The 19,262-nt window shown below is 35.7% G+C and overlaps 2 protein-coding genes and 1 long non-coding RNA gene across 4 annotated transcripts; 2 read left to right on the forward strand and 1 right to left on the reverse strand.

Annotated features, from left to right (window-relative positions):
* Positions 1 to 207: 207 nt before the first annotated feature.
* LOC107795989 (uncharacterized) lies at positions 208 to 2,411 on the forward strand. The gene is made up of 3 exons (XR_001650287.2): positions 208 to 447; positions 1,373 to 1,814; positions 1,913 to 2,411. It is a non-coding gene; the product is annotated as an uncharacterized LOC107795989 (long non-coding RNA).
* Positions 2,412 to 2,817: 406 nt separating this feature from the next.
* Positions 2,818 to 5,745, reverse strand: LOC107795988 (receptor-like protein Cf-9 homolog). Of its 2 annotated transcripts, none has more exons than XM_016618697.2 (2): positions 3,071 to 5,745; positions 2,818 to 2,963 (listed from the first exon to the last, which is right to left on the reverse strand). In XM_016618697.2, coding segments are annotated over exons 1-2 (2,583 nt in total). In that variant the 5' UTR covers positions 5,653 to 5,745; the 3' UTR covers positions 2,818 to 2,962. The 2 variants fall into 2 exon arrangements, with proteins under 2 accessions (XP_016474183.1, XP_016474184.1); XM_016618698.2 differs by having other exon boundaries at positions 3,061 to 5,745.
* Positions 5,746 to 15,139: 9,394 nt separating this feature from the next.
* Positions 15,140 to 18,986, forward strand: LOC107759067 (uncharacterized). The gene is made up of 3 exons (XM_016576940.2): positions 15,140 to 15,325; positions 16,158 to 16,602; positions 16,703 to 18,986. The coding sequence occupies exons 2-3, from the start codon at positions 16,247 to 16,249 to the stop codon at positions 18,606 to 18,608; spliced, it is 2,262 nt and encodes a 753-aa protein (XP_016432426.2). The 5' UTR covers positions 15,140 to 15,325; positions 16,158 to 16,246; the 3' UTR covers positions 18,609 to 18,986.
* The last annotated feature ends 276 nt before the right edge of the window (positions 18,987 to 19,262 follow it).

The raw sequence follows: 19,262 nt of genomic DNA on the forward strand, positions 1-19,262 counted from the left end.
CCAAGAAAAATTAATAGTTCGAAGTAAGAAGGTTATATTTATAATTTTTGAAGTAAATTCAGATATTAATTTCTTTTGCTCTTCTTGAAATAAAACTTACAAATCTAAAAGCTACACAACAATGCAATAAATCACAATTAATTATTTAAAATATCTGAAAAAACAGTTTTAAATCTTAACAAAAATTACTTCTAGATATGAAGTGACAGACTTCACGTAAAGAAAAGGTTGAGGCCCAATTCAACATTTAAATTACATCATAAACAGATTACCGGCAGCGCGAGGGAGATTTCCCAAATTCCCATTACCCGATTGAATAGTGAAGCCCTAATTCATCACTGAAACCAGGGGACCAAAATGGGAATATGTTTTGAAGTGTCAAAAGCATTTTAGAGAAACCCCATTTGATTAAAGTTCATTGATTTGCAGCTTATAAAGGTGAAAAGGGTAAATCTTTGTACTCAAAACTAGCTCTTTATTTTTATCTCTTGCAAATTTATTTAGAAAGATTCTGATCATTGCTTCAAGTTTGAAACTTTTTGCTTTGCTGTGGTTTTTTCTTTGACCCTTTTTGCATTTGATGAAATTCTATGGCTTAATATGCTTGTCTTCTTTACTAATTTCCTGTTTTACAGCAAAACTAGCTAATATTATCATGAAAATGCTGTAAAAAGTTTTTTTTTGAACCCCATTTTGGAATTTTGTGATTCTTGATTGAAGTTGGAATCTTTATTCATTTGTTGGGGGCTCTGTTATAATACCTTATTGTGAAAATTTGATGAAATCCTATGTCTTACGTAGTTGTTGTATGTTTTAATTTTATGTTTCATAACGATATGACGGGAATTGGAGACTATTCTGCTTGAAATTACTTGCATAGCTGGTCTTCTCTTTTTTTGCCGACTCACATTTAGAAATGCATTTTTTCCTATGAACGAATATTTTGTCGTTTGCCTGGTTTTTGGTACTAGTTGCAGTGGCAGAGCCACATAGCTCCAAGTCTGTCGGAACAATACACTGCTTAGATTGGTAAAAGTAATTTTTTATGTATATATATACTATGTATTGGATCCCCTTGATTTCTTTGTGTATTTACTTCGTTAGATATTGACTCTCCTTTCTTAAAAAATTCTAGCTCCGCTACTGATTGTTTGTCGATTCCTATCCTGTATTTGGAATTTGGTTTTGTTCCAAGATCATGATAGCTTAAGATGTATTTACTTATCGGGAAAAACATGCTTTTTAATCTTGTTTTTGAAGATGCTTGGTTAATCCTCATGCTTTTGTGTCCTTTCTTATGGATTATAATTTTACGTAGTACATTTGGCCTTAATAAGTAACTCCTTTTATATTTATTTTATTTCCTGATCAGGTTTTTGGTTTTCAAGATTGTTACCCTTCTAGAAAGAAGTTTTTGAAGTTCGTTACCTTTTGTGGCTCTGTGGTCATGTACACTACTTCATGATGGGAACGGAAGGTAAAACGTTGTTTTGTTTCTGTCATTGGGGCGGAAAGAATAAGGTGATTGCAGATGGATCCACTTAGTATGTGGGAGGTATTACTGAACAGATTATTGTGAAGACAGGCATAAAGTACAATGATTTTGTGAATGCAGTTTTTGACCGATTAGGCATTGATCCTTCAGATAAGGTCTTGCAGTTTACAGTGAAGTTTGATAGGGCCCAATTGATACGGCTGAGAGACCAAGAAGGTGTCGATACTCTGTTACAATTTAATGATGGTTTTGCCCATGTTTATGCGTCAACTTCAGAGGAGTCTAATTTTGCAGTTGCTCCTAATATGGATACCACTAGGTAATGGCTTCTTATATTGGTCCACAAGATCTTTATTATGGTAAACTTTTTGACTACCTAGAGTTTGATTGTAAATAATGTTCTATATTTTGTCATAGGGTTTAAACCACTGAGGTTGAAGCAGTCTCTCCCGGAAGTGTCGAGGAAGATCTTCTATGGTTTCTAGAAAAGCTAAAGCTTGTTGTGCAGAATCGCGAGGTCGTCATAGTTTCTGGCACCAGTCTCCCTTTTCTCTCTAGGCAAGATCTGTTCTTTCCGCAGAGGATTGTATGATTGGGTAATAGCTAGCCAGCCAGAGCAGTGGTCTAATGCCTTGTTCAAGAAACCTCGGTGTGATCAGCTGAATTTTTAGATTTACCAGATTTAATTGATGAATGGCAGATAATCTACTGCAACAATCCATCTTCTTCATGAGTAATTGCTATTTCCTAGAAATTGGATTTTGTTTCTTCAGGTGTGTGTGTATATACATATTATACATACGCCTGGTATTTTTTGGTTTAAGAGATTAGATGATAGGCTATTTGGGTTAATTTTTTGAATCCAATCAACTACTGTTATTCGGACATTTGGTACTAATTATTGGCCCATTAAATACATCTTGTGCCATTAGTCCACTTCTATTTAGATAAAAAAGTTGAAAATTTCTACAAATTTCAACGTGTCCAAAGGTTTCCTAAGAGATTTTGGGTTAAATGCTCATATTCAGAAGTTATATGCTTGAACTTTAGAGCAATTTTTATCGATTGAGTTAATACCATAAGGATATTTAAGTCAATTAATCATAGTGATCTAAAATATCAAAGACAGTCTTAACATGTTAACATTTAGCTTTCCATTGAAATTACTTAAAAAGATAAGAATAACTTCATAAATTTATGAACTGGGTTTGCAGTCGAATCCAATTAGTCAATTAATAATTAGGCTGATTATAGAAAGCAATGATATAATTTGAGGCCATGAACTCAACCAATAATCTCTATGCAACAAACTTTAGATAAATGAAGACAAATCTATAGTTTGAGTCTTAAAGGAAGAAAACTCATGTCTTTATTCATAGGGTAATGAGCACTAAAAGAAACATCATAAATAAACTACGAAAGACAAAGGCTTATATTTGCATCTCCAGCAACTTATTAGACTTGAAACCTGCAATGTCAAAAAATAATTAAGAATTAGAGTTAAACTGGTTAGATTATAAAACATCCATAATCAAAAGAATCTACAAAGAGATCAAGTTGAATACATGTACGCACTAATATATGTTCTTGTGCCTTTTCTTTATCGTAACAATTATGTATACCAGTTCTTCAATCATCCTGGAAAACCATGCTGCATATTGAGTTGACAACATTATGTATATTCTGGACAGTCCAATAATTATCCCACAACCGTAACCCATGAGAACCGCCTGCCAACTCATTATTGCTGAATCTTCTCCTTCTCCTTGATCTAGGACAACTGGTGTTGTCGCTTTTGCTAACCCATCATCATCACGACAATCTTTTGAGACTGGAAATCCACGTAATCCATCATTTTGTTGGTATGAACTGTTGTCAAATGTATCAAATTGATGTCCTTTAGGGATGCATCCAACAAGATGATTGTGAGAGAGATTTAAGACTGCAAGTGATGTGAGAGATGCTAGTTGTTGTGGAATTCCTCCGTCGATTTTGTTAAATGAGAGATCCAATGATTCAAGTACAGATAAATGTTGCAGTGTCGTTGGTATAAGACCTTCCAAGCAATTATGAGATAAGTTCATCGCACGAAGTGCAATGAGATTTCCAATGGTACTTGGAATCTTACCTTCAAATCTATTCTCTGAGAGATTGATAATCATGTTTTCAATCAAAACTTGATGAAATTCAAGATCCAATCCCTTTACTGTAATTAACAGAGATACATCATAATTATAATTAAGAAGATATTCATCTCCTATGTACCTTCTGGTTCTCATGTTCTCATCAATTATTTTCATGGCTTCGAAATTCTCAAAAAAACTTGCTGGTAAATTCCCACTAAATCCATTGGATGAGAGATCCATAATTTGAAGTTGTGCAAATAAGCTTCTATTCCTTGAATCTTTGATGGGACCATGCAACTTATTTGTTCTCAAGCTTAAAATCTTCAAATTTGGTAGAGTTCCCAACCACTGTGGGAATGTGTCATTCAACTCATTGTCACCTAAATCAAGAACTTCCAAATGCTTGCAATTGATTAAGGATTGTGGGATTTTTCCCTCCAGCTTATTCCTATGCAATCTAAAGCTTTTGAGTTGGCTACCAGTAGTAAAATTTGTTGGAATTGTCCCACTGAGAATATTGTTGCTTATATCCAAAACCTTAACAAATTCACTCATCTCACCTAGACATTGTGGAATCGTTCCCTTCAAATTATTACTTCTCAAGTCTAGATCTGTCAGTGATGTTAGATTGCAAATACTTGAAGCAATCTGTCCATTGAGATTATTATGCGGAAGGAGAAGAAATTCTAGGCTCTTCTGGTTTAGAAGTAACTTTGGAATAGGACCGTGCAGTTGATTATGTCCTAGTGAAATCTGGAACAGTGTCTTCGACTTGAATTCCTCAATCTGGCCATTGAAGTTGTTATGGCTCAAGTCTAAGTTATTCAACAATGGAAGGCAGAATATCCAGGACGGTATCCTCCCATTCAAGTGGTTTGATGACAATAGGAGTAACTCCAAATTTTTTAGTCCACTTACATTGGAAGGAATTGGACCAGTAAGGGAATTGGACGAAAAATGTAGGACTTCAAGTTGCGTCCAGCTTCTGTTAAAGGATAAGAACTCAAGTTGGTCATTGAAGTTGTTATTCTGAAGCCATAATTCCTTGATATTTCCAAATCTGAAGAAGTTGGAAATCGGTCCTTCAAGATGGTTATATGAAAGGTCCAAATGCTCTATGTGGGTGAGATTCCATAAAGGTTTAAGAATAGGTCCTGAGAGATTAGAAGAAGTCATCTGCAGTTCGCGGAGTGAAGTTAAATAACTAAATGATTCAGGTATATTACCAGAAAAATTCAAACTATTGAGATATAACTTCGTGAGAGATGTACTGCTATTCCATTTGGCCGTGGGAAATCCAACTGTGAGCTGGGAATTATAAGATAACTCAAGAGATTTCAAGTTGGGAAGGTGAAAAACTCTTTCAGGCAATGTCCCATATAATTGCGTGTATGGAAGTCGTAGAGTTGTTAAATAAGAAGAGAAATTTAGAGGAAAGTTTGAAGAGATGTTGATAGAGGCTAGCTCAAGCTCTCTTAATTGGGTCAAGTTCTTAAGAAGCAGTTCAAAATTGCGAGTTCCAAGTCTAAGCTCATATTCGTTATTGATACGAAGAACATATAATTTAGAAAGATTAGAGATTTCAGAAGGAATTTGACCTGAAAAACTTGAACTTGATAGATCAAGATGTGTCAAGCTAGACAACTCACCAAATCTAGGTGAAATGAGGGATCCGGAGAAATCATTACCAGATAAATCAAGCCTTTTGAGATTAGAGAGTTGGAAAAGGCTACTATTGGAATAAAACTTGCCTTGAAGTTGGCTGCAACTGAGGTCAAGCTCAATCACTTTTCCTGTCATTTCATCGCAATAAACTCCACCCCATGAGCAGCAATCTGTGCTTCTATTCCATGATAGTGTTTTTGGATAAGAATAACTACAAGCAGCAAAAGCATTTGTAGTAAACATCTGCTTGAATTGTAGAAGAGCAAGGGCTTGATCTTTGGGGCACAAATGAGATGAGGATAAGGGGAAAGCAAGTTGACAGAGAAAGGCATATAGCATAAACAATGATAGTTTTCCAACGGCCATTTCTGCACTAAAAAAGATCTAAACTAAGTATTTGGTAAGAGAAGAAATCAAGAAATCTTCCTCTATTCAATATATAACACAAATTAAGCCAAGAAATATTTACTACTGTTGCTTTGCAGTAGTCATTTTCAGTCAAATTTAGACAGAGAGGTAGGCTTTAAGAGTATTAACTGGTGTAGGGACCATGACAAAAACATTACAAGTCAAAATTTCAAATAACTTCAGTTTGATTAGTTAGGATAAAGAGTACTGGTTGGTCCATATTCATAAAAAAAAGTCTTTGTTTTCGACTGATATATTCATGATTATTTTTATTCTTAATAATTTGCAAAGATGTAATTAGAATGTTACAAAATTCCTATTTGGTATTTCTAGTACAATTTTTGTAGATCAAATGCTCAGAAGATTAGTTTATTTTTGCTGTCAGAATCTGAAATAGATACTACTTGTTTGTAGAGGAATCATCAATTTATATGAGATTAAACTATGTTAATTGATTTTGATTGATATAAAGCTACTCATTTTTTGGTTTTCTCCATCATACAGTTTCATTTAAGCAAAACCATCTTTTTGGAACTATCTTACACCGTTCCTTTGCATTTTAGAAATGCTGGAGAAGCTAAATAAATTCCACCCAAAATAAACATAAGGAAAAACAAAGAAAACAAAAAGTCGAAGCAAAAATAAATATAGCACAACTCGTGGTAAAGGTCACCATTAATGTTGTCACCAAAAACAATATTTCAAACTGATATAAGACCTTCCAAGCAATTATGAGAATTATGAGATAAGTTCAACGCAGGAAGTGCAATGAGATCTGCAATACTACTTGGAATATAACCTTCAAATCTAGTCTTTGAGAGATTGATAATCATGTTTTCAAGCAAAACTCGATGATATTCAAGATCCAATTCCTTTGTCGGAATTGACAGAGATACATCATAATTAAAATTACCAATATATTGATCCATCTCATTTGTCACACACAATATTATGTAAATATCTGTTTAATCTTTCATCACCAAAATTATACCATATTAACCACAAGACATTTTGGAGTGAAAAAGTTTGCTTTACAGAATTTGTATCTTGGACTCAAAGCCATTAATCAGACGTTGCAACACGCGGCCATGAACGAAGTAAATGTCGAAAGCAAATACTTATTACATCCTTGGTGTTAGTCCACAAGCTGATGGTGAGACTACTATAATGAGTAAAAATTCAAAGAAGGAGCATTATATTTATACATGTTTCAAAATCGAGCTTTGTTATCTGATAAGAACTAGAAATCAACGTCGATTTAATCCAAGCTTTGTTATTTAGAATGCTTAATTAATGAGCATTCTCAATATTATGCCTCGAAGAGGACTCGAAACTATTCATGTTTTCTAGTACGAGATCTTGTATGAACTTTTGAGCATTTGATGTAACACAACTCCTTGAGCTAATCCCTTAATTGTTTTTGAGCATAAGCTCAAGGATGTGTTTATTTCCAAATATGATGGCGCGTCGCTTCAATCATAGATCTTTGTTTTCGAGCATCAGCTCAAAGAAGTGGTAATCAGAGCAGTTAAAAAGAGGGTTATTGTTATGATATATGTTAAACATTTGTTGAGGGACGATTAAAGCTAGGAATGAAATGCAGAAGATCCAAGTGAATGCAATTGAGCTACTGTGAACACATCTACGGCTCCTACTGATCCGAAAACTAATTTTGATGCAAGGTTCTTAGAATTAAAATAAAATTCAATGACATTTTTTAAATTGACCCTATTCTTTTTAATGTATTGGTCATCCATAAAAGAATAAAATAAAAACAGCAGAATTTTAGGACATGACCATCAAAAAGAATTTTTTTATTTTTTTTTATACTTCCGGGATCGCACAAGCCTGTTACATGAAATGCATCAAACTAAAGCAAGCCGATTGTGAGAGAAATAATTGAATTTCAAAGATCTTTGACAAATTCAAATAGGATTTTTGTCAAGAATATTCACTTGCCCTCTATCGACTAACGCTCTTCAACATAATCTTAGGTCATGTCTGTCCATTCCGTTAGTTTCAAGAAAAATTAATAGTAAGTAGGTTATTTTTATAATATTTGAAGTAAATTCATATATCAACTTCTTTTGCTCTTCTTGAAATATAACTTACAAATCTAAAAGCTACACAAAAATGCAATAAATCACAATTTATTATTTAAAATATCTGAAAAAAAGGTTTTTGGTATGAATATATTATATTATGGATGTTCATTTAGTACTCCGTTGTAAATAAGTTTCCTGAAGAAGTTTATCCATATGAGACTCTGCCGTAAATATGTTTATCTATTTAGTACTCTATTAAAAATAAGTCTCATCAAGAAGCTTATCCTTTCGGTACTCCGTTATGGATAAATATTACCCATGATAGAAGATTATCTATATCTAGCACAACAACTTAGAGTAGCAGCTTGCAGCAGGAGCTTGCAGTAGCAGCTTACACAGCAACTTGCAGTAACAGCTTACACAGCAGCTTTCTTTCTTCTATAAATAGAGGAGAATTTAGTTCATTATGTACATAAGTTTGAAGTTTGAATAATATATCAGTTTCTCTCTATACTTGTCTTTACTTTACAGTCTTTATTTTATAACACGTTATCAGCACGAGACTCTGCCATCTCGAGAAAATACTTTGAAAGTATCAGAGGTACGAACTTTCTTTTTCTAAATAATGTCAAATCTTTCTAAACTTGAGTTTGTAGCCCTGGATATATCGGGCAAAAGCTACATGTCTTGGGTGCTTGATGCCGAAATTCATCTTGATGCGATGGGTCTGGCAGACACCATCAAAGATAAAAATCAGGCATCAAACCAAGACCGTGCCAAAGTAATGATATTCCTACGCTATCACCTTGATGAGGGCCTGAAAATGGAATATCTTACTGTTAAAGATCCAGTCATACTGTGAAATAATTTGAAAGATAGATATGACAACCTGAAGATGGTCGTTCTTCCACAGGCACGTTATGATTGGACTCATCTAAGGCTACAAGATTTTAAATCTATCAGTGAGTATAATTCTGCTATGTTCAGAATTATTTTCCAATTGAAACTATGTGGTGATAATATTACTGATCATGATATGTTGGAGAAAACTTTCACTACTTTTCATGCCTCCAATATGCTCCTACAGCAGCAATATCGAGAGATGGGATTCAAAAAGTATTCTGAACTTATCTCACATCTTCTTGTAGCCGAGTAACATAATGGGCTATTAATGAAAAATCATGAAAGCCGACCTACTGGTTCTTGTTCATTCCCTAAAGTGAATGAAATGAACTTCCACCAAGCTAAGCGTGGAAGAGGACGTGGGCCCAGTCGTGGTCATGGCCGTGGTCGGGGAGGAAACTCTAATCGTGGTAATAACAAAGCACCAAAGAACCCTCCTCACCACCAGCAGTGGAAAAGGAAGGAACAAATGCATGAAGCGGTGCAAGCAGCAAAGCCAGAAAATGCATGCTATAGATGTGGAGGAAAAGGGCACTGGTCACGTATATGTCGTACGCCAAAGCACCTGCTTGAGCTGTATCAAGCCTCCCTGAAGAAGACAGAGAAAAATATTGAAGCAAATTTTATTTCTGAAGATAATTTAGACTTCATGCATTTGGATGTAGTTGATTACTTTACACTCCAAGAAGGAGAAACAAGTCATGTGATCGGTAGTGAATCTATAGAAATGTATATATTTTAATTTTTGTTGTTTGTAGTAGATAGTATGGTTATGTAATTGTTGTACATAAATAAAAGTTATGCTTTGATAATAATATTTACTATCATATTTATTTTGTTTATGTCATTTTGAAGAATATGTATAATCCTCAAATTATGTTTGGATCAAAGACCAATCATGAAAATATTTGTGTAATTGATAGTGGAACAACTCATGCCATATTCAAAGATCAGAAATACTTTTCTTATTTGTATAAGGAAAAAGCAAATATTTCTACAATTTCTGGTAATATAAGTTTGATTGAAGGCTCCGGAAGAGCTATTGTATTTCTGTCTAAGGGAACAAAACTTATTATAGACAATGCATTATTCTCCTCCAAGTCCCAAAGAAACTTGTTGAGTTTTATGGATATCCGCCGAAATGGGTATCATGTTGAGACAATAGATGAAATGAACGTGGAATATCTTTGTATTACAAAGAATATTTCTGGCCAGAAATGCATTATAGAAAAGTTACCAACTTTATCTTCTGGCTTATACTATTCAAAGATTAGTACAGTTGAAACACACTCTATCGTAAACCAGAAGTTTACTGATTCAAATATTTTTGTGCTTTGGCATGGCCGTTTGGGCCATCCTGGATCAATAATGATGAGACGAATTACTGAAAATTCGAGTGGGCATCCATTAAAGAACTTGAAGTTGACACAAACCAGGCAAACTGAAAATTAAAACTTGAAAACAAATATCTAATAAAAGCTTAACTTAGTCACGTAGCTAATTTCTAAGTCCCCGGCAACGGCGCCAAAAACTTGTTGCGACCAAACACACTCACGCAAGTATACGCGGTCGTCAAGTAATAAAGTGACTCAAAGTCGGATGTCGAACCCACGAGGACTTATGATTAACTATTAACTAAATTAGCCTATCTTAATTATCTAAACAAGAATTAAATCTAAAAATATTTTATTCCAACTAATTAAATAAGAAAAATATAAATAATAGACTTTGAACAGAGAAAGAGCAGATTTTAATGATATCAATGTAATGAAAACGATCTAGGGTTATGGGCTATCTAACAATCCTATTGTATTCTTCAATTGAATTGACCGACTAATTTATCTAGCTTATTGGTTGACAGGGTTAATATTGCTCATAAGAATCTGTCGAGTTCTTACTCGCCTATTCAAGCTAACCTAACGCCTTTATGTCTATGGAGTTAGAATCAACAAGAACGCATTTATAATTCCTGTAAATCAACCAAGCAAGGTAATTAGGTATATGTCTATCCTAACCACGAATCCGTTCCCCGATGCCCGAGTTCAAGAACTTGCCCTACTCAATCCTATATGCAATATAGAATTCCCACTTTCGAGTTCAATTCTAGATTCGTAGATAATATTCAATTGGTGATCAAGCAATTAAATAATTAAGTGCAAGATTGAATAAATAAACTAATATGATAAATCACGAAGTCAAAATCAATATCCGAATAACAATAGTCATGAAAGAACCACAACCCTAGAACGTGAAGTTTAGCTCCACATAGACATGGTAGCCAAACAACAAATCATACAAAGAAACATAAAAATTACTAAGTTTGGTGGGAGAAAGATGAAACTTGATGAATTCCGGCCTCCACAGCTTTGTCGTGGCTTTTTCCTCTTTTCAATATGTTCGATAACCTAAAAGAGGCCTTTTTGGCTTATATATTGCGTACAAAAGTCGTGGGCCAAAGCTCTCCTATTCCTAGTCCAAATCGGCTTCAGGGATTGATGCTAAGGTGGATGCGACGCATCCACCTTGTCCTCCATTTCAATTTTTGCCTGCGAAGGTGGATGCGACACATTCACCTTGTCCTCTATTTCTCAGCTTGCATGCGATGGTGGACGCGACGCATCCAGCTTCACTTCTACTTCCCAGTTTCGCATGCGATGGCAGACGCGATGGCCCAACTTCACTGCTAAGGTTGCATGCATGATGATGTTTTCCTAGGTTGGATGCGACGCATCCAACCCTTCTTCCTCTAGCTAAACCACTTTTTCTTCATATTTTGCACTCCGAACACCTTAAATCGTCACACATAACTTAATTAGTCATCAAACCAATAATTACACCATGTTGGGTGTTTTAAAGATTAAATAACATCAAAAAGTGGTTAAAGCATGGACAAAGTAACATCAACACATATCGAAATATGCCAAACATCACCCATTCACCTACCAAGTGGGTTGTTTAGATATTTTATGGTCCTAATAGATGAATCTTCAAGATGGTCTCATGTGTGCCTGTTATCATCTCGCAACCTGGCGTTTGCAAAGTTATTAGCCCAAGTAATTCGATTAAGGGCACAATTCCCAGATTATCCTATAAAGACTATTCGCCTTGATAATGCTGGAGAATTCTCATCTCAAGTTTTTGATGATTACTGTCTATCAGTTGGGATAAAAGTTAAACATCCTGTAGCTTATGTTCATACTCAAAATGGCCTTGCAGAGTCATTCATTAAACGGCTGCAATTGATAGCAAGGCCACTACTTATGAAAACAAAATTGCCCACTACTGTTTGGGGCCATGCTATCTTGCACGCAGCATCACTTATCCGTCTCAGACCAACACATTATAATAAATATTCTCCGTCACAATTAGTTTTTGGTCATGAACCAAATATTGCCCATCTACGAATTTTTGGATGTGCTGTATATGTGCCAGTAGCACCACCACAGCGCAGTAAGATGGGCCCCCAAAGAAGGTTAGGAATATACATTGGGTTTGAATCACCCTCTATTATTCGCTATCTTGAACCATTGACGTGAGATTTATTTACTGCACGATTTGCAGATTGTCGATTTGATGAAACAAATTTCCCACAATTAGGGGGAGAGAAAGGAAATCAAAAGAGAAATTGTGTGAAAAGTTTCATCATTATCTCACTTTGATCCACGTACCCCTATATGTAATCAGGAGGTCCAAAAGATCATCCATTTACAGAATATAGCAAATTAAATGCCAGACGCATTCACTGATTTGAAAAGGATAACTAAGTCGCATATCCCTGCAGAGAATGTGCCTATCCGAATTGATGTCCCAGCAGGACCATCTACTAGCATGAGATCTACTGAACCTAAAGCATGCCTGGAGCATGGTAAACCTTTGGGTTCTAAGGATCGAAATCCTAGAAAAAGAAAATCGACCAATGATCAAAATAATATTATGAAGGGATCTCCTGAAGAGACCCAAGATCTAATTAGTTCTGAGATTCTTGAAGAAATCAATGAACCCGAGACTCAAGTGAGTAAGGAATTTTTAATAAGTTCTACTGGTGATGGGATTAATTTAAATCGATCTGAAATAGTGGTGGATAATATTTTTGCATATAATGTTGCACTTAACATTATGTAAGATAGTGAGGATTTTGAACCCCGATCTGTCAAAGAATGTCGACAAAGATCTGATTGGCCAAAATGGCAAGAGTCAATTCAATCGGAATTGAAGTCACTTGCTAAAAGAGAGGTCTTTCGACCAGTAGTCCAAACACATGCTGGTATAAAATCAGTTGGTCATAAATGGGTTTTTGTGCGAAAAAGGAATGATAAAAATGAAGTTGAAAGATACAAGGCTCACCTTATTGCATAAGAATTCTCACAACGAGCTGGAGTCGATTATGAAGAAACATATTCACCCATTATGGATGCCATAACATTTTGATATCTCATCAGTATAGCCTTACGTGAAAGGCTTGAGATACATCTAATGGATGTGGTTACAGCTTATCTGTACGGGTCACTTGATAATGAGATTTACATGAAAATCCCTGAAGGATTTAAAATGCATGAAGCATATTCAAAATCTCGGAAAATGTACTCAATCAGATTACAAAGATCTTTGTACGGTTTAAAACAATCTGGGCGCATGTAGTATAATCGCCTCAGTGAATATTTGCTGAAAGAGGGTTACATAAATGATGTTATTTGTCCATGTATGTTTATAAAGAAAATGGCTTCAGAATTTGTTATACTTGCTGTTTATGTTGATGACATAAATCTTGTTGGAACTCCAGAAGAGCTCCAAAAGGCAATTGAATATCTTAAGAAAGAATTTGAGATGAAAGATCTTGGAAAGACAAAACTTTGTCTTGGTCTGCAAATTGAACATTTAGCAGACGAAATCTTTATCCATCAATCTGCCTATACAGAAAGGGTATTAAAATGCTTTTACATGGACAAAGCGCATCCATTGAGTCCACCAATGGTTGTTCGATCACTTGAAGTGAATAAAGATTTGTTCCGACCTCCAGAAGAGGATGAGGAACTCCTTGGTCCCGAAGTACCCTATCTCAGTGCAATTGGTGCACTAATATATCTTGCTAATGCTACAAGGCCTGACATAGCATTTTCTGTTAATTTACTTGCAAGACATAGTTCTTCTCCTACACGGAGACATTGGAACGGAATTAAGCATATATTGCGATATTTAAAGGGAACTCTTGATATGGGTTTCTTTTATGCTAACAAAGATAGTGCAGATCTTGTTGGTTATGCAGATGCAGGTTATTTATCTGATTCCCATAAAGCTAGATCTCAAACCGGGTACGTGTTTACATGTGGAGGTATTATCATATCATTGTGCTCCACAAAATAATCTATTGTTGCTACTTCTTCAAATCATGCTGAAATAATAGCTATTCATGAAGCAAGTAGGGAATGCGTATGGTTGAGATCAATAATTCATTTTATTCGAGAAAAATGTAGTTTGGAATGTGAGAAAAGACCCACAATTTTATACGAAAATAATGTTACATGCATAGCCCAATTGAAGGGAGGATTTATAAAAAGAGATAGAACGAAGCACATTTCACTAAAATTATTCTACACACACAATCTTCAGAAAAATGGTGACATTGATGTGCAACAAATCCGTTTAAGTGACAATCTGGCAGATTTATTTACTAAATCTTTACCAACTTCAACTTTTGAGAAGATGGTATACAAAATTGGAATGCGGAGACTTAAATATTTGAAACAAGATTTTCATCAGGGGGAGTAAAATACGCGATGTACTCTTTTTTCCTTATTAAGGTTTTTTTTCCCACAGGGTTTTCCTTATAAGGTTTTTAATGAGGCAGCTAGCAATGCGTATTACTAAATATGTGTACTCTTTTTCCTTCACTAGGATATTTTTCCACGGGATTTTTCCTAGTAAGGTTTTAACGAGGCACATTATCTTTTAATGAACATCCAAGAGGGAGTGTTATGAATATATTATATTATGGATGTTCATTTAGTACTCCGTTGTAAATAAGCTTCTTGAAGAAGTTTATCCATATGAGACTCCGCCGTAAATATGTTTATCTATTTAGTACTCTATTGGAAATAAGCATCCTGAAGAAGCTTATCCTTTCGGTACTCCGTTATGGATAAATATTACCCATGATAGAAGATTATCTATATCTGGCACAACAACTTAGAGTATCAGCTTACACAGCAGCTTACAAGTAGCTTACACAACAGCTTACAAGCAGCTTACACAACAGCTTGCAGTAGCAGCTTACACAGCAGCTTCCTTTCTTCTATAAATAGAGGAGAATTCAGTTCATTATGTACATAAGTTTGAAATTTGAATAATATATCAGTTTCTCTTTATACTTGTCTTTACTTTACAGTCTTTATTTTATAACAGTTTTAAATCTTAACAAAAATTACTTCTAGATGTGAAGGGACAAACTTCACATGAAGAAAAGGTTGAGGGCCAATTCAACATTTAAATTATATCTTAAACAGATTACCGGCATCGAGAGGGAGATTTCCCAATTCCCATAACCCGACAGAATAGTGAAGCCCTAATTCATCACTGAAACCAGTGGACCAAAATGAGAATTCTTTTTTATTAGTTTCAAAAGCATATTAGAGAAACCCCATTTTGGTTTAAAGTTCATTGATTTGCAGCTTATAAAACCGAAAAGGGTAAATCTTTGTACTCAAAACTAGCTCTTTATTTTTATCTCTTGCAAATTTATTTAGAAAGATTCTGATCATTGCTTTAAGTTCGAAACGTTTTGCTTTGCTGAGGTTTTTGTTTTGACCCTTCTTGCATTTGATGAAATTCTATGGCTTAATATGCTTGTCTTCTTTGCTAAGTTCCTGTTTCACAGCAAAACTTGCTAATATTATCATGAAAATGCTGTAAAAAGTTTTATTTTGAACCCCATGATTGGAATTTTGTGATTCTTGATGGAAGTTGGAATCTTTATTCATTTGTTGGGGGCTCTGTTATAACACCTTATTGTGAAAATTTGATGAAATCCTATGTCTTACGCAATTGTTATATGTTTTAATTTTATGTTTCATAATGATATGACGGGGATTGGAGACTATTCTGCTTGAAATTACCTGCATAGCTGGTCTTCTCTTCTTTTGCCTACTCACATTTAGATATGCATTTTTTCCTATGAACGAATATTTTGTCGTTTGACTGGTTTTTTGGTACTAGTTGGGTAAAAGTTATTTTTTATGAATACATACTATGTATTGAATCCCCTTGATTTCTTTGTGTATTTACTTCTTTAGATTTTGACTCCCCTTAGTTAAAATCCTAGCTCCGCTACTGACTGTTTGTTGATTCTTATGTTGTATTTGGAATTTGGTTTTGTTCCACGATCATGATAGCTTGACATGTATTTGAAGATGCTAGGTTAATCCTCATGTTTTTGTGTCCTTTCTTATGGATTATGATTTTAAGTAGTACATTTGGCCTTAATAAGTAACTCCTATTAGATTTATTTTATTTCCTGATCAGGTTTTTGGTTTTCAAGATTGTTACCCTTCTAAAAAGAAGTTTTTGAAGATTGTTACCTTTTGTGGCTCTGCGGTCATGTACACTACTTCATGATGGGAACTGAAGATAAAACACTGTTTTGTTTCTGTCATTGGGGTGGAAAGAATAAGGTGCTGCCAGATGGATCCACTTCGTATGTGGGAGGTATTACTGATCAGATTATTGTGAAGACAGGCATAAAGTACAATGATTTTGTGAATGCAGTTTTTGACCGATTAGGCATTGATCCTTCTGATAAGGTCTTGCAGTTTACAGTGAAGTTTGATAGGGCCCAATTGATACGGCTGAGAGACCAAGAAGGTGTAGATACTCTGTTACAATTTAATGATGGTTTTGCCCATGTTTATGCGTCAACTTCAGAGAAGGAGTCTAATTCTGCAGTTGCTCCTAATATGGATACCACTAGGTAACGGCTGTCTTATATTGGTCCTCAAGATCTTTATTATAGTAAACTTTTTGAATACCTAGAGTTTGATTGTAAATAATGTTTGTATATTATGTCACAGGGTTTCAACCACTGAGGTTGAAGCAGTCTCTCTCGGAAGTGCCGAGGAAGAACAAGTTAGTGCTGATACTCCTACTCCAACTCCTGCAGCTTCGCACCAATGGATCACCGATGGAACTCCAGATGCTGCTTCCAACTGGAGTGAATTACTTGTTGGGGAAGGGCAAGCTTTTGAGAATGCGGATGCTTTTAGGCTTGCAGTTTTCAAGTATTCGATCGCAAATAAATTTCACTACAGAATTTTGCACAATAAACCTAGATACATTAGCATCCATTGTGCTGCTGATGGGTGCCCATGGAAAGTGAGTGCTGGCATCGAGAAGAAATCTCAAAATGTTTCCATTAGGAAATTTGTTGACTCTCACTCACATCCTCCTCTAGATTCATCACAGCTGAAGCCTCGGATCAGGATGAAGTGGTTGGGCGGTATCATGCAAGAAGAAATATTGGGCAGTCCTGATTGTTTGCCTCGAAAAGTGTGCGAGGATGCTGAGAAGAATTTGGCAATCAAATTGACCTACCGTCAGGCTTGGAGTGTGAAGCAGAGGATAAGGGAGGCAATTAATGAGAAGTCAGGTGAATCTTATAAACTGATTCCCTGGCTATGCAATCGCTTAACTGAGGCAATGCCCGGAACTATTGCTACATGGTCGTGCACCGAGGAGAACAGATTCAAGCGGCTCTTCGTGTCATATGACTGCTCAATACGTGGCTTCCATGTTGGATGTAGACCTTTGATCTTTATTGACGTTTACAACTTGAATGGGCTACCCAACAGCTCCTTTATAGTTGCGTCTGCTTTGGATGCAGACAATCAGATGTATCCTCTATCTTATGGCGTTCTCCTGTCCATGAATGAGGATGATCTTATATGGTTTCTAGAAAAGCTAAAGCTTGTTGTGCAAAACCGCGAGGTCGTCATAGTTTCTGGCGCAAGTCTTCCTTTTCTCTCCAGCTTGGACAAAATGTTTGGTGATGAAAACCACAGCTTTTGTTTTCATTGTGTAAAAGAGAATTTCAATAAATTCGTTGATGGTAATACTGCCTTTAAAGTGCAAGGGAAAGGTAAGGAGATTGCACTGAAGTACCTGACTGACATTGCCTATGCACGAACACTAGATAGTTATAATGAATCTCTAGGCAAGATCTGTTCTTTCCGCAGAGAATTGTATGATTGGGTAATAGCTAGCCAGCCGGAGCGTTGGTCTAATGCCTTGTTCAGGAAACCTCGGTGGGATCAGCTGAATTGTAATTCTATGGATGCTCTGAATTCTTTTCTAGAGGAGGAGAAGTTTGGACATGTCTTAGAGTTGATGGAGGCTTATCATGAAAAGCTTTATACGTTATTACAGAATAACAAGCTCAAAATCGAACAATGGAACCTTCCGATTGGTCCTCGGGTCGCTGAAAAGATTTTTGAAAATCAAAAGGTCGGGGATAACCTTGCAGTGACGGTTTTATCTGATATCGAGTTCAAACTACGAGAGCTACAGGGCAGAGAAGAAGTTGTAAATCTCAAACTCTGGACATGTACATGTTTAGAGTGGCAAATGACAGGCATACCATGCAGCCATGCATGTAGTGCAATTACATTGGCGGATATGAACATTTTCCAGTATGTAGCTGATTGGTACAAGAGGGAGACACAGGAACATATATATGCTGAAGTTATGGATGAACTAGCAAAATTTGATATACCACATCCAGATGATATCGTTTCTTCGGCTTCTTCAGGTAATGATGTAGTGTTGTGTCCACTTTCACCACATATTAAAAGACCTCCTGGTCGTCCCCGGAAAGAACCCAAAGGACCCCAAGTTGAAACTGTAAAAAGACCCATACGCTGTTCTAAGTGTGGTGGTGTTGGACATAATAAACGTACTAAATGCAGTTCTGTAGCACAGTAAATTATTGTTCAAGGTATGAACAATTTTATTATCAAAAATTAGAGCAATTTAACTTTCAGTGCAGGGTTTATGACTGAACTTTATGCCCTTCAATGAGACATGCTATTGAGTGTAGCGGTACTTCGCAATAACTGCTGTAAAATTTTGAGTCCACGTGTGTGAGCACGCTCGCACAGCTGGTCTCAAGTTCGGGTAACGGAAAGTCATGCTGGACTGAAGGCAGCGTAAAACCAGACAATTTATGATAAATCCTCACAATACATCGAACATAGATGGGATAGCTGACCTTGGCACATTTTCGTGCCAGTAGAAGATATGGAAACCTTGTAATTCTTTTTATTTTTATTTTGTATAATATTGGCCTGAGGTGAGTTTCAATGGAGTGACATAGATGAGTGAGAATTCATAAAGTCGACCCTTTTAACCTCTTCGCCATTGAGGTATTGCTGTAGAAGTAGTTGTCCGTCTATGATGGTATGATTATGCAGTTTGCGCATATATCATTGCTAAGGCGTCAGCTACATGTATTCTTTCTAAGCACATATATCTTGGTTAGAAAGAAGTTATCAAGATTTGCTAACAAGTTATTTGATATGAAACCAGGCTTTGGTAAATTCTGGATAATTGCCACCAGAATCAAGAGACTGCAGCTAC

The sequence above is a fragment of the Nicotiana tabacum genome, chromosome 9 (assembly GCF_000715075.1).
Source record: "Nicotiana tabacum cultivar K326 chromosome 9, ASM71507v2, whole genome shotgun sequence".
Classification (NCBI taxonomy): domain Eukaryota; kingdom Viridiplantae; phylum Streptophyta; class Magnoliopsida; order Solanales; family Solanaceae; genus Nicotiana; species Nicotiana tabacum.

Excerpts from the sequence above, each read along its gene's own strand:
- LOC107759067 (XM_016576940.2), top strand. The coding sequence starts at position 16,247 with ATGATGGGAACTGAAGATAAAACACTGTTTTGTTTCTGTCATTGGGGT. Across the intron at positions 16,603-16,702 it reads CCTAATATGGATACCACTAG|GGTTTCAACCACTGAGGTTG; the intron begins GTAACGGCTGTC and ends ATTATGTCACAG.
- LOC107795988 (XM_016618697.2), bottom strand. The coding sequence starts at position 5,652 with ATGGCCGTTGGAAAACTATCATTGTTTATGCTATATGCCTTTCTCTGT.